General features: G+C 50.0%; 1 protein-coding gene across 1 annotated transcript in view; it reads left to right on the top strand.

Moving 5' to 3' along the window:
- NOTCH4 (notch receptor 4) overlaps positions 1 to 13,458 on the top strand; it is a 41,003-nt gene extending 27,545 nt beyond the window's left edge. Inside the window, exons 17-26 of the mRNA XM_081852285.1 lie at positions 164 to 582; positions 2,116 to 2,445; positions 3,280 to 3,443; positions 4,916 to 5,138; positions 6,668 to 6,758; positions 7,410 to 7,539; positions 8,211 to 8,452; positions 9,507 to 9,654; positions 10,880 to 10,977; positions 11,203 to 13,458. Of these exons, the coding sequence (XP_081708411.1) occupies positions 164 to 582; positions 2,116 to 2,445; positions 3,280 to 3,443; positions 4,916 to 5,138; positions 6,668 to 6,758; positions 7,410 to 7,539; positions 8,211 to 8,452; positions 9,507 to 9,654; positions 10,880 to 10,977; positions 11,203 to 11,571 (2,214 nt within the window). The 3' untranslated portion in view covers positions 11,572 to 13,458. The remainder of the gene's footprint in view (positions 1 to 163; positions 583 to 2,115; positions 2,446 to 3,279; positions 3,444 to 4,915; positions 5,139 to 6,667; positions 6,759 to 7,409; positions 7,540 to 8,210; positions 8,453 to 9,506; positions 9,655 to 10,879; positions 10,978 to 11,202) is intronic.
- Positions 13,459 to 13,556: the final 98 nt, after the last annotated feature.

The following is a 13,556-nucleotide window of genomic DNA, read 5'->3' as shown; positions in this document are numbered from 1 at the left end:
CTCTGAGAGGTGCCGGAACTGAGTTCCAGCTGAAAAAAAAAGCCTTGTAAGTGCTAATTAATTCTAAATGTGCCATCTTGTTTCCAGACAGAAATAAAAGTAGACTGTGGAAGTTTGTTGTTTTTTTTAAATGACCTTTACTCCCCCACTCATCACTACCTAGGGTTATGAAGGAACCACCTGTGAGCTGCGAGCCCCTCCTTGTGGATCGCTCCACTGCCACAACGGGGGAGTTTGCATCGCCCACCCGTCTGGACTCCGGTGCCTGTGTGTGGAAGGGTTCTCTGGACATGACTGCCACCTCCCCCCCTGCTCCTCGGGTTCCTGTCCCACCACCAAAGCCACCACGAGCTCCGAGTGCCGGCTGGTGGCAGGAGACCAGCGCTGTGACCAAGCCTGCAGCTCCCCCGAGACCAACTGGGATGGTGGCGACTGTTCCCTGGGCGTGCTTGATCCTTGGAGGTCCTGCCCAAAGCAGGAGATGTGCCAGGCGGCTTTCCGGGACGGGGATTGTGAGCGCCGCTGCCGTAGCGAGGACTGCCTGTATGACGGATTTGACTGTGCCCCGTGGAAGCCTTGCAAGTGGGTCATTGCCAGGGGGTGTGGCGAATGGGGGGGTCTGTGGGGTGGGGAGCGGGGTCTAGCATTGGCCGAGTAGGACAGAGGCGGCCAACCTCTTAGGGCCGATGGACTTGTTTGTAGGCTGGAGAAACTGCTGTGGGCACCAGTGGAGGCTGGCATCTTACTTACTAGTGGTTCCATGGGGTGGCAGTGGCTGGCGGGTTTGCCTTCCACCTGAGTCTCAGCAGAGATGAGGATGGGGGCAAATGACAGGAGCGAGCCAGCAGTAAATCACACTGTGCAAGTTGAAGTTAACTCTTTATTAGCAAAAATGGGATCTGCACAGGGGTGTCGGGCCTAATGAGCACAGCAACCCATCTTCAGCAGGTGTGAGCCAGTGTGGTGTAGTGGTTAAGAGCTGTAGTCTTGTAATCTGGGGAACCGGGTTCACTTCCCCGCTCCTCCACATGCAGCTGCTGGGTGACCTTGGGCTAGTCACACTTCTATGAAGTCTCTCAGCCCCACTCACCTCACAGAGTGTTTGTTGTGGGGGAGGAAGGGAAAGGAGAATGTTAGCCGCTTTGAGACTCCTTCGGGTAGTGATAAAGCAGGATATCAAATCCAAACTCCTCCTCCTAATCCTCCTTTTCTTCTTCTTCTTCTTCTTGACCCCATGAAGCGGTTGCTGAGACCGAAGGTCCCCCGCTCCCTCACCACAGCTGCCCTCCTCTCCAGGGTTTCCCCCAAGCAATCTGAGACTGTGCCTGCACAAAGCTAACGTCTCCTCTGCCCCTTTCATACCTCTCCGGGTTCTGCGGTTTCCAGCAACTTGGCTTTCAGAAGCATTGCTGCTTCTGTCAGTGGAAGGGAGAGCATCTCCAGCTAGTGCGGAAACCCTCGAGAGCCACTCCCTGTCAGTGTAGACAATACTGTGCTAGATGTAGCCATGGTTTGACTTGGTTTAAGGCAGCTTCCTGTGTCCCTGTGCACTTAGCATGTGGTGTGTGTGCCTCAAGGCACATATAGAAATGGATCTGAGGGTGGCAGAGTGCCAATTTATCTCTCCTGGCAAAACAGAGCCAGACACTTCCTTGCCTGTTCTTAAAAATCTAAGAAGGACCCGGCTGGACGAAACCAAAGGCCCATCTGGTCCAGCGTCCTGTTTATCACAGTGGCGACCCAGTGCCTCTTGGGAAGCCCACAAGCCGGACGTAGAGACAATATGGAGCTGGTTCCCCTGCCGTTTGTTTACAAAAGTGCCCTCCAAGATGCTTCCTTGCGAGCCAAAAACTGAAATAGACAAGTGTTCTTCTCTTGCTTGTCCTCAGCTGTTGATATTCAGAGGTAGACTTCCCTTGAAGCTGGGGGTTCTATTTTGAACGTTCATGAGGTTCTGTTTTTTTAAAAATTCCACAAATGGCTGCAAAATGTAGAAAAGTGAGGGACTGGCAGATCTTCCCATCCCTATCAAGTTTTAGTGGTATAGGTGAAAAAATGTTTTATGGACCCACTTTCCCCATGACATTCCTCACACGACAAACTTTTCTTCCTCAGCCCTTTCTATGAGCAATATTGTCGGGACCACTCCTCGGACGGGCACTGCGACAGAGGATGCAACGAGGCTTCATGTGGCTGGGATGGGGGAGATTGTCGGTCTCATCCTGGCCCACTCGGGAACTCCGCCTTGGGCCTGGCTGTCCTGCTTCCCCGCAAGGACCTTCCCCATTTCCTGTATTCTCTGGCGGTCACTGTGCGGACGGCGCTGCAAGTTCAGCAAGATTCCCGGGGCAGGGAGAGGATTTACCCCTACACGGGAAAGGAGCTGCTTGGAAGCAGGAGCAACTGGACGGAGGTTCGACCTGAGACTTTGGAGGAGACTGTTGGGTAAGAGAGAGCCTCCCTTTCTCTGTGTCTGCACCAATCATTCCACACCATGCCAGACCTCTTCTTCCTGATTTCTAATTACAGTGGTACCTCAGGTTACAGACGCTTCAGGTTACAGACTCCGCTAACCCAGAAATAGTACCTCGGGTTAAGAACAGTTTCAGGTTAAGGACAGACCTCCAGAACAAATTAAGTTCTTAACCCAAGGTACCACTGTGTTCCTGTAAGTTTTTGCCATCTCAGCATAGTTCATCAGTTTTGTCTGCCACTCTTCTTTGGTCAGAGTTGTACCATCTTTCCATTTCTGGGCTAACAGAATCTGCACAGCCGTGGTCGCGTACATAAATAGTTTCGGGATCTCTAGACCTATGATACCTAAAAGAAAAGCTTCTGGTTTCTTAGGGAAAGTTATTTTCAATATTTTTCTTCCAGTTCATTATCTATCATTTCCCCCGTCTTTCAAGGCACAGGTCTGTCCTTTAATGCTTTGTGTTTCTAAGCATGTCCCTCCCCCCCCCCCCGAGTGTTCCCTACAAAAGCCCACTCTTTGAAGCTGAATCGGAGCAATCGTCAACTAGAGTTTTCTATGGATGGACATTTGTTCTGATTCAGCTCTAAAGCACAGCTTTTTGTGGGGAAAACCCCAGAGCAAAAAAACAGGACGCTTGGACGCAGAGCTTTAAATCGCAGGCCGTGCCTGGAAAGAGCAGAGGAAAAGCAAGTGTGTACCACACAGAGTTGCAGTTTCGAGGTCCCTGGAGAGAAAGATTGCTCAACTATTTCGTATTTATTTTACTTTGCATTTATTTTTGGCTTTCTTGTCATTTGTTGCAGATTTACCATCTTCTTGGCCGTGGATGGGAACCAGTGCTCAGGGCAGTGCTTCACATCCCCCCAAAGTGTCCTGAATTTCTTGGCGGCCTTATCAGCCAAAGGAAGCCTTGAGTCCCTGGTGCCATACCCAGTGGTAGCTGCCTGGGTCGAGTCTGCGGGAAATGGTAGGTAGCAGACACGCTAGGCCCGAATTCCTGAGAGTTTCAAGCAGCAGTTCTCAACCTGTGGGTCCCCAGATGCTGTTGGACTACAACTCCCAACATCCCTGAGCTCTGGACTTGCTAGCTAGGGGTGATGGGAGTTGTAGTTCAACAACATCTGGGGACCCACAGGTTGAGAAAGGCTGGATGGGAAAAGAGAGCCCTCCTGTCTGGTTAGAACAGAGTGGAGTTTCACTTCATACTTTTCCTTCATAAATATGGGATACACGGTTTTCTTCCTGCTTGTTTTCATCCTCACACGAACCCTGTGACGTAGGCCAGGCTGAGGGACAATGCCTGACCCCAGGTCACCCATTGTGTTTCTCTTTTTATTTTTCTCTTTTTGTTTGCATCTCACCATGTTTGGTGCGCATATACCGTATTTTTCGCCCCATAGGGTGCACCGGCCCATAGGGTGCACCTAGTTTTTTGGGGGGGAAATAAAGAAAAAAAATTTTATTTCCCCCCCAGGCACGGGGCTGGGGCGGGGGAAGCCCGAGCTTCCCCTGATCCCAGCCCCCAGAATAGGCTGTTATCCACAAGCCTAGGGAGCCCGGCGGGAAGTCGCGCCGGTGTCCCAAGGGTTGCGCAGAGCTGCCCGAAGCCCAGGACGGGCTCTTCAGCGCGCCCCAGGCTTCGGGATGCAGGCAGCTCTGCGCAACCCTTGGGACACCGGCGCGAAGTTGCACCGGTCTCCCAAGGGTTGCGGGGAGCTTCCTAAAGCCTGGAGAGCGAGAGGGGTCAGTGCACACCGACCCCTCTCGCTTTCCGGGCTTCAGCGAAAGCCTGCATTCACCCCATAGGACGCACACACATTTTCCCTTCATTTTTGGAGGGGAAAAAGTGTGTCCTATAGGGCGAAAAATACGGTAGTTTTGTATTTTTGAATTTTCAATAAAGATGTTACCCAAAAGGTAAAAAAAGAAAAATAAAATAAAATTCTTCCTATTGATTAGAGTGTATGATACTGTTTTAAGTCTGTTATGTGGATGGGGCTTTACTCTTTTTTCGTTTTAAAGGCAAAGCAAGCTGGGAATCTGGAAATTATGGCATATCGGGGGGGAGGGAAGAGGCCCCCTTACCCCCTACAGCCCAAAGGATAGCCACAAAAATGCCACTTCTGTTTTGCAGAAAAAGTTAGTCAAGGGGGAGTTTGATTCAGAACGTGCTCCCAGTCCAGATTAGGGCCTTCACGCCATTTTTCTGCTGGAAACCCCACCTCTGGCCTGCTATTTCTCCCTCCCCCCCCCCCAATATTCAGGGCAAATACCAATGGATCGTTACCAGATAATTCTTGCCAAACCACAATTCCCGCAATTATTTAGAAGGAAGCCGTGCTTAGGAAACTGGTATGGAACTGATATAAATCGGTAGCGCAGATGGGATTTTGTGAGGGGGGGCTCCTGTTTCACATTCTCTCTCCTCCCCACCACCAGATCCGCAGGCCTCTGTTTCCCATTTCTCGGGGCCTCTCATATACGGCGTTGGTGCTGCCATTGTGGTCATAGCGCTGGCCGTCTTCCTCGGAGTCTGGAGGATCCGCCGGCCCCAGAGGCGCGAACACGGCTCCCTCTGGTTCCCCCCTGGGTTTGCTCCACACCAGGCCAAGAAGCGACGGTGCCGCCGGGACCCGGTGGGAGAGGACGCCATTGGGCTCAAGTGAGTATGAAAGGCGTGGCTGGCGGCAGCCTTGGCTTGGCACCAAACAAGGAGGATGGCTTGGGTACTCAGTCCACTTACAGTGGTACCTCAGGTTAAGAATTCGTTCCAGAGGTCCGTTCTTAACCTGAAACTGTTCTTAACCTGAGACACCACTTTAGCTAATGGGGCCTCCTGCTGCTGCCGCACTGCCGCTGCGCGATTTCTGTTCTCATCCTGAAGCAAAGTTCTTAACCCAAGGTACTATTTCTGGGTTAGTGGAGTCTGTAACTCGAAGTGTCTGTAACCTGAAGTGTCTGTAACCCGAGATACCACTGTATTTGCTTCAGTGGCGGCTGGTTGGCATTGGGCGGAAAGCAGGGAGGCTGAGAGGTGGTTGAGCCAAAGGCAAAGACAGACAGAGCATCCTGATTTGCTTAAGGGCCAATTATATTTGCTCAAGGGGCAATTAGACAACGCTGCAACAAGCCATTTCCCCCCCACACACACACCTCATTTTCCAGTGCATTATCCTTTTTGGGCAGAGGCAGATTTAGGAAGCACAACTGCTTCTGTCACACTGGGCGCAGAGTCTCGAGGCACCATAACCATGATGTAGAATGAAAGGTGAGAGGCTGTGGGGAGGCCACTGCTGATATTTGAGACCCCCAAAGTCTGCCAATGTTTGGGGGAAAGAGGGCTTGTTGCATAAGACCTCTCAATCAACTCTCATTACGCTGCCTGAATTTGCCAGTATGTGACACTGAATGCTGCCTGCAAAATAGTGTTACACGTCCGCATGCCCCCCGATGTGTGAGCGGCGCACTATTCCAGGGGTTCCAAGCGCTTACCCAGGGTATATGTTTCCTTTTGGAAAATGAGACACAGCAGAGACTGTGATGTCTTTATGATACATGGTTTGCTTCCAGAGACAGTCAAACGTTTTGGCTCCTGAACACCGCAAACCCAGAAGTGAGTGTTCCAATTTGTGAACATTTTTTGGAACCCAAACATCCTCCATGGCCTCCTGCAGCCAATCAGAAGCTGTGCCTTGGTTTCCGAACGTTTTGGAAGTCGAACAGACTTCCGGAACGGATTCCGTTCAACATCCGAGGTACTATTGTATATTAAACCTGAGCTTGCGATGGAGGGGTTCAGTGCATTGACATCCCAAAAGGGTACTGCTCCTCCGCAGCTGTGGAGTCAAACAAAAATCAAATATTGTTCTCAAACATTCTCTAACTCTCCAATCTGCTGCTATACCTCTAGGTCACATCACTGCTCTCCAATTCTTTTTTGCCTTTTTTCTCCTTCTCCCTATCTGTGAGTTGAGGGAGGGCATTTGCCGTCTCTCACAGACCCCTTTCCTTTGTTCTCTTTATACCTCACCAGGGAGCTAGACAGGCTATTCCAAAAATTAGAAGCCTTCATTTGATTTTAGCACTTGCTGGATCCAGGGATTAACGCCGCAATCTCATAACAACAGCAGCAGCAGCCTGGGATCTCTCCTTATTCCTATTCATTTCTTTCCCCCTCTCCCCACAATCCAGGCCAATGAAGCCGAGTGCTGAATTTGTAGATGACCCCGACATGTGCTCCAGCCCCCACTTTGATGGACCACTGAACTATGCAGATATGGAGGTATTTGGTCCGGATGAGGAGGCAGTGCTGCTGCTAGGATTTGGATGGCAGAGTGTATGTCTAGAGCCCTACAGCCCTACAGGCAAGGCCAGGGCCAGGGCCATCATAACAACTTTTAAAAATAAATCAATATATCACAGAGAACCAGTGTGGTGTAGTGGTTAAGAGCGGTAGTCTCATAATCTGGGGAACCGGGTTCGCTTCCCCGCTCCTCCACATGCAGCTGCTGGGTGACCTTGGGCCAGTCACACTTCTCTGAAGTCTCTCAGCCTCACTCACCTCACAGAGTGTTTGTTGGGGGGGAGGAAGGGAAAAGGAGATTGTTAGCCGCTTTGAGACTCCTGAGGGTAGTGATAAAGCGGGATATCAAATCCAAACTCTTCTTCTTCTTCAAGTGTGGCACCATAGTTGGGCCATAGAGAAAGTGGTGGGGACGAATATGTCCCCTTTTACTTTATTTCCCCCCACGAAGGAACAGAGAAGGGTCACATTTGTTCCCATCACAGTGCCAGGTAATCAGGGAGAATGGGTGGCAGGCAGGGTGCAGAGGGTGGCAGAGGGGAGACGCCCGCAGTCGCAGCAGTGCCCATGTTGTTGGTTGCGTTCCACTAGCAGGGACAGAGCAAACTTTTTATAGCCTCTTTGATACAGGGTGATGCAGATGCCGTCTCAATCCCAGACCGAGGCCAGTCTAGGCCAAAGAAGCAGGTGCAGTTCAGCACGCCGACCTCAAGCCAGGAGAAGGACCCCAAGCCGAAGGCCATCAAGACTCAAAAGCCAGGTAAAGAGGGAAGCAGGCCATCAAGGGAAGCCGTCAACAACAAGCCCCTGGACTGGATGTAATAAGGAAAGATCCTGCCCACAGGGCTGGTCTGAACCAGGGGGGGAGGGCAAGATAAATATAATATTATATCATAATGAATTATATAATAATAATACTAGGAGAGATTGCTTTGCAAACACGTGTATATTTGCCAAAATTGCACACATAAATGTGTATGAAGGGAGAAATTTGCACTAAAAGGCTGGCAAATTTTCATGAGGCGGCTTTTCTTCTTTTAAAAAATTGACTTAATAGAAATATTGTTTAATGGAAAATGGAGAAGACATGGACTGAATGTCTTAAATAATTTCTTTTTTAAATGTAACAGGCGGCAGATGGAAAACCAGAAGCCTTCTTAATTTTTCTCTAATGCTTGTTTTCCTTTTTTCGTTCTTTTCTCTCTCTTTCCTTTCTTCTTTTTGTTTCGTTATCTTATTGAGATTTTAAAAAAATAGAAATCTCACCAATAAACCCAAAAATAGATAAATAATAACGCTGACAAACTGATGAGGAAATCTGGGGAACGGAACTCAAGATTGGGAAAATGAGAGGCAGAGGGAAACCGAAATGGATGTCCGTCCCTAGTTACAAGTCTGACCTTCATGAAATGCCCTTTTTTATCCCTCCAGTTTGTGGCCTGACCCCCATGATGCCCTTGGCCCATTCTCCTGGATTGGATCTAGAGGGATCCTGGGCAGAGGGGCAGAAGGGAAGCCCTGGAGAGACGCCCCTTCACTTGGCAGCTCGATTCTCCCGTGCTGATGCCGCCCGCAGGCTCCTGGCCTCCGGCGCCGACGTCAACGCCCGCGACCAGTGGGGACGGAGCCCCTTGCACAGCGCCATTGCTGCCGATGCGCTGGGTGTATTCCAGGTGACTAAAATAAAACGGAGGTGCAAGGGTGAAATGACATCACACTCCCAGAAGGCCTTCTCCATACAAAAGAAGGCCTTCTCCATACAAACAAGACTCTTTGAACACAGAGGACAAGGCTATCATACTGGTCACAATGACCATGTTCTCTCCCAGTGTGGTGCTTTGGTTAAGAGCAGTAGACTCGTAATCTGGTGAACCGGGTTCGATTCCCTGCTCCTCCACATGCAGCTGCTGGGTGACCTTGGGCTAGTCACACTTCTTTGAAGTATCTCAGCCCCACTTACCTCACAGAGTGTTTCTTGTCAGGGAGGAAGGGAAAGGAGATTGTTAGCCGCTTTGAGACTCCTTCAGGTAGTGATAAAGCGGGATATCAAATCCAAATCCAAACTCTTCTTCTCTCTCCACTGTCAGAGGCAATATATGCCTCTGAAGAGCACTCGCTGGGAATCACAATTGGGGAGGTGGGTGCACTTGGGTCCTTCTCTCGGGCTTCTTGGGGGCGTATATGGTTGGCCATTGGGAGAACAGAATGCGAGACTAGGTGGGTGTCTTTGGACGCAGAGGAACGGTGGGGGAAACCAGCTGGGGAACCCTCAAAGGAAGAGGGCTGAGAGCCCTGGGAGTGGTGGTGGGACAACAACGAGTGGTCAGAGGGAGAAGACTGGAAGGAGGAGGTGTGGGAAGCTGAGGAGGTAACAGGGCTTGGTGAGCAGGGAGACTGTAGCAGAGAGAAGTCCAGAATCGGAAGCAGGAGAGGAGGGAGGTCAAGAGGCACAGAGGAGTCAGGCTGGTGAAGTGTCATAGGTTGTCTCCTCCATCCTGTTGCGACAAGCTCCCCTTCCCTCTGGTCTCCCAGGACCAAGAGAGGCATGAAAAGAGCAGAGGAGAGGTTGGCTGCATGCAGGAGCAGTCTCTGATTGCTTGGGGGAAACCCTGGAGAGGAGAGACTGTGGCAAGAGCATAAGGAGAGCTCTGCTGGATGAGGCCAGCGGCCCACTGGCAGGAGTGAGCCAGCAGCAATTTTTTAAAAAAGGGAACATTTTCTCCACAGATCCTTTTGCGGCACCGGCATACAGACTTGGACGCATCAGCGCACGATGGCACCACCCCTCTCATGCTTGCCACACGGCTTGGGGTTGAAAACATGGTGGAGGAGCTGGTCGCCAATCACGCCGACATCAGGGCTGTGGATAAGAGAGGTGAGGGCATTGCTTGTCCGTGTGCTGAACCCAAAGTGGCATGTCCCAGAAGGCCTGCAAATGCCATCTTGGTAGCCAAGATAACACCAAAACTAATAGTTGTTGTAGGACTGAGCTTATATATGTCTGTGCATTCACTCACTTTGATGTATGCTAATTGGGTTGCATTGATGCTGTGCTTATCTGTGGAGAGACTTTGGGCAGTTGCCACCTATGGCCTCACCAGCCGGGTGCAATGGGAAGTTCTAGGTAAACAGATATACACTTTTGTTGTTGTTGTTTAGTCGTTTAGTCGTGTCTGCCTCTTCGTGACCCCATGGACCAGAGCACGCCAGGCACTCCTGTCTTCCACTGCCTCCCGCAGTTTGGTCAAACTCATGCTGGTAGCTTCGAGAACACTGCCCACCCATCTCGTCCTCTGCCGTCCCCTTCTCCTTGTGCCCTCCATCTTTCCCAACATCAGCGTCTTTTCCAGGGAGTCTTCTCTTCTCATGAGGTGGCCAAAGTATTGGAGCCTCAGCTTCAGGATCTGTCCCTCCAGTGAGCACTCGGGGCTGATTTCCTTAAGAATGGATAGGTTTGATCTTCTTGCAGTCCATGGGACTCTCAAGAGTCTCCTCCAGCACCATAATTCAAAAGCATCAATTCTTTGGCGATCAGCCTTCTGTATGGTCCAGCTCTCACTTCCATACATCACTACTGGGAAAACCATAGCTTTATGGATTTTGCTTTGTGCATAAAGGATGCAGAACTGTTTGCTTGGGTGCAGACAAGCCATCTCCTTGCTGCTGCGTCCGTCCCACATCTGGGGTCCTGGCAGGCTGATTTGCTGTAAGTTAGGGTTGCCATATTTCAAAAAGTGAAAATTAGGACACAAAAGTTTTTAGTTTTGCCCAGACTTGTTGAGCTTTTTCTTGCTAAATCTCAAAATATTATTTTTTTTGAGTTTTTGAGTTTTAGGTTTCTGAGCTATGTTTAAGGAAATACACTTCCGAAATGGGTTGTCATACGACTGAATTTTCCCGCACATTTCAGTAGTTTCCGTCTGGGCACTGTTCTGGCTATGCCCAGGAAATTCTGGACATATGGCAACCCTACGTAAGTCTACACCAGGGAGCTCCTCCAAGGAGGTTTGGTTTGGCTGATTGATGGTGACTTGGCCAAGCTCACTCAGAGAGCCTCATGGATTTCGATTCATTAAATCCCTGTATTCTCTGTCCCACAGGAAAAACGGCCCTCCACTGGGCTGCGGCGGTCAATAACGTCCGTGCCACCCTTGTCCTGCTCAGAAATGGAGCTGATAAGGACAGCCAGGATAATCGGGTAGGTAATGTATTTCTGCTCACGCCATCTGAAAACAGACACGTCAGAGGTGGAGGGGAAACTGTAGGGGTCTGCGTGGGGTCTGCTAACAAGCCGCAGCACCTTTAACAAACTGCATTTCCCAGCATTCCTTGAGGGAAGCCATGACTGTTTTATAAGAGTGCTTTAAAGAGATTTGTGCAGAAGCAGCTCTTAACTTTTATCTATTTTGCGCCCTCCCATCAGGCACAGACCCCGTTGTTTGTGGCTGCCCAAGAGGGGAGCTACAAAGTGGCCTGCCTTCTTCTCCAAAACGGAGCCAAGCAGAGCATCCGGGACCACATGGGCCGCCTCCCGAAGGACGTGGCCCTCGAGCGCCTCCACCACGACATCCTGGCCCTCTTGGACTGCCCCCGCCCCTCCCAGCAGCTCTCGCCACACAGGCCACGCCCCCAGCCCCAACGGTCTGCCGGCAGCCCACGCAGGTTAAAGTGGCAACCTGGCAACCAGCGGCTAACTCCGGTCCCAGAGACCAAGGGCCCTTTTAAGGACCTCCCCGCTCCTACGCTGCCGATTGGCCAATCAGAAAACGCTGTGGGGCCACCCGACGAGTGACTCTGCACCCTCTGGGTCTGGGTTGGCCAGAGGCTACAGCTGCGCGTCAGTGACAGCGGACTGGGCCATGGTGTGGCGCTTCCTGATGAGGTCATGCAGGGCTGGGATGATGTCACAGGACGGCACCACGAAGGGAGGCAATTCAGAGCCGAGCGGTGCCCGAGGGCAGATTTAGATGTCCTGCATGGAGGAACGAGGAGGATCTTGTGTAAAACCGGAGAACTCTCTGAGGACACATCTGACGTCATGCAAGGTGTTGTTGCACAGGTCCGTGGCAATGATATGTCACACAGCTTGGAGAGTACGGAAAAACCCTTGATCATAACTTGCTGTTGGACAAGGGTGGACGATCTCAGGCTACTGGGGTCAGAGTGGTCTTTCGCCCCGCTTCCCCAAGCTGCAATTCCCCAATATACGCGCTGTCATAGTTGGCTTTGCTTTTCCACTGGTGCAGAATCAGATAGACGGGAGTTTATGAAGACCAGGCCTTGCAATGATTACACACCATCCCTGCCACGTAGCATAGCTCAGCTCTGCCTGCTTAGAACCTCGAGGGCTCCTTAGAAATCAGAACCAGGGATCTGTTCTCTTGTGGCTAATCTTCCCTGCTCTTCCTTCCAGCACCTAAAGAAAATTATCAGGGAGAAGGGAGGAGCTCTGTCCCCCAACCCTTAGAAAAATTGGGAGGGGGGCATAAGAAGAGCCTGCTGGATCAGTCCAAATGCCCGTCTAGTCCAGTGTCCTGCTTTCACAAAGACCAACCAAATGCCTGTAGGAACACTGAGCGCAAGAGAACTCTCTCCACCTGCATTTCCCAATAACTGATATTCGGAGGTGTGCTGCCTGTGACAGTGGAGACTGAGCATAGACACTGTGGCTAACAACCCAAAAACAATTGAAGCAAGTGAAAAATCTCCTGGCAGTGTCCTGGGGAAAGGATTGGCTGCCATGCTTGAAAAGTTCATTTTAAAAAAGAGCTAGTTCAGGGTGTCCAAAAAAGGAAAACTACTTCTAGTACCTGTGCGATATAAACTAGTTTGGTTCACGCTTGGTTTAGATTTATCCAAATTATCCTTAGCAAATACACACACACACATTCAGCATTCAGAATGTTGCAAGCAGCTGTGCTGAAGTATAAAATATACCGTATTTTTTGCTCTATAAGACTCACTTTTTCCCTCCTAAAAAGTAAGGGGAAATGTGTGTGCATCTTATGGAGCGAATGCAGGCTGCTTTCACTGCGCAGCGATCCCTCTTGCTGTTCTGGCTTCTGAGATTCAGAATATTTTTTTTCTTGTTTTCCTCCTCCAAAAACTAGGTGTGTCTTGTGGTCTGGTGCATCTTATAGAGCGAAAAGAGGAAGGCTAAGCAAATATCAAAATCCACACACAAAGCAGTTTTTAAGATATATTTTCCCCAGCCATTATGATCTTTAAGCTTAAAAGCCCAAAGAGTCTAAAGAGTAAAAACAAAACAAAACAAGTAAGCCAATGAACCTGAAAATGAGCTAGAAACCGTTGAAAGTTCTACAAACACACCCCACACACAATAAAACCCAAACTTATTTTGCATTCAGTTCACCCAGAAATCATTATAATGACTTTTGGGCGTTGTTCAGAGATTTTTGAACGAATTCAGTCCGCTTCGCTAAACCAAACTGGTTCATTAGAAGCAAAATTTCGTGCGTGGCAGACTGCCATTAAAAGCCAGTACAAAAAGGTAACCCTTGCCTACACTCTGCACATGCTCAAAAACACTCTCCCCTTGTGTCATCCAGTCACATATCCTTGGATTGAAAATTAGGTTCTGGACTGGCTCTTGCTGGAACTCAGGCTGAGCCCTGAATATCTGAAAATGTACTGCTAAAATAAATGTACTAGCTTTGGAGGCTTTTTACGAGCAGTTTTTCCCCCCTTCCCCCACCCACTGTCGAGTCGCCTGCTCCCAGTTTCATGGGAAATAACATTTATTGAAAAAGCACCATG

This window comes from Podarcis erhardii (genome assembly GCF_964252035.2).
Source record: "Podarcis erhardii genome assembly, chromosome: 2".
Taxonomy (NCBI): Eukaryota; Metazoa; Chordata; class Lepidosauria; order Squamata; family Lacertidae; genus Podarcis; species Podarcis erhardii.
This window is presented reverse-complemented; position numbering and strand designations above follow the sequence as displayed.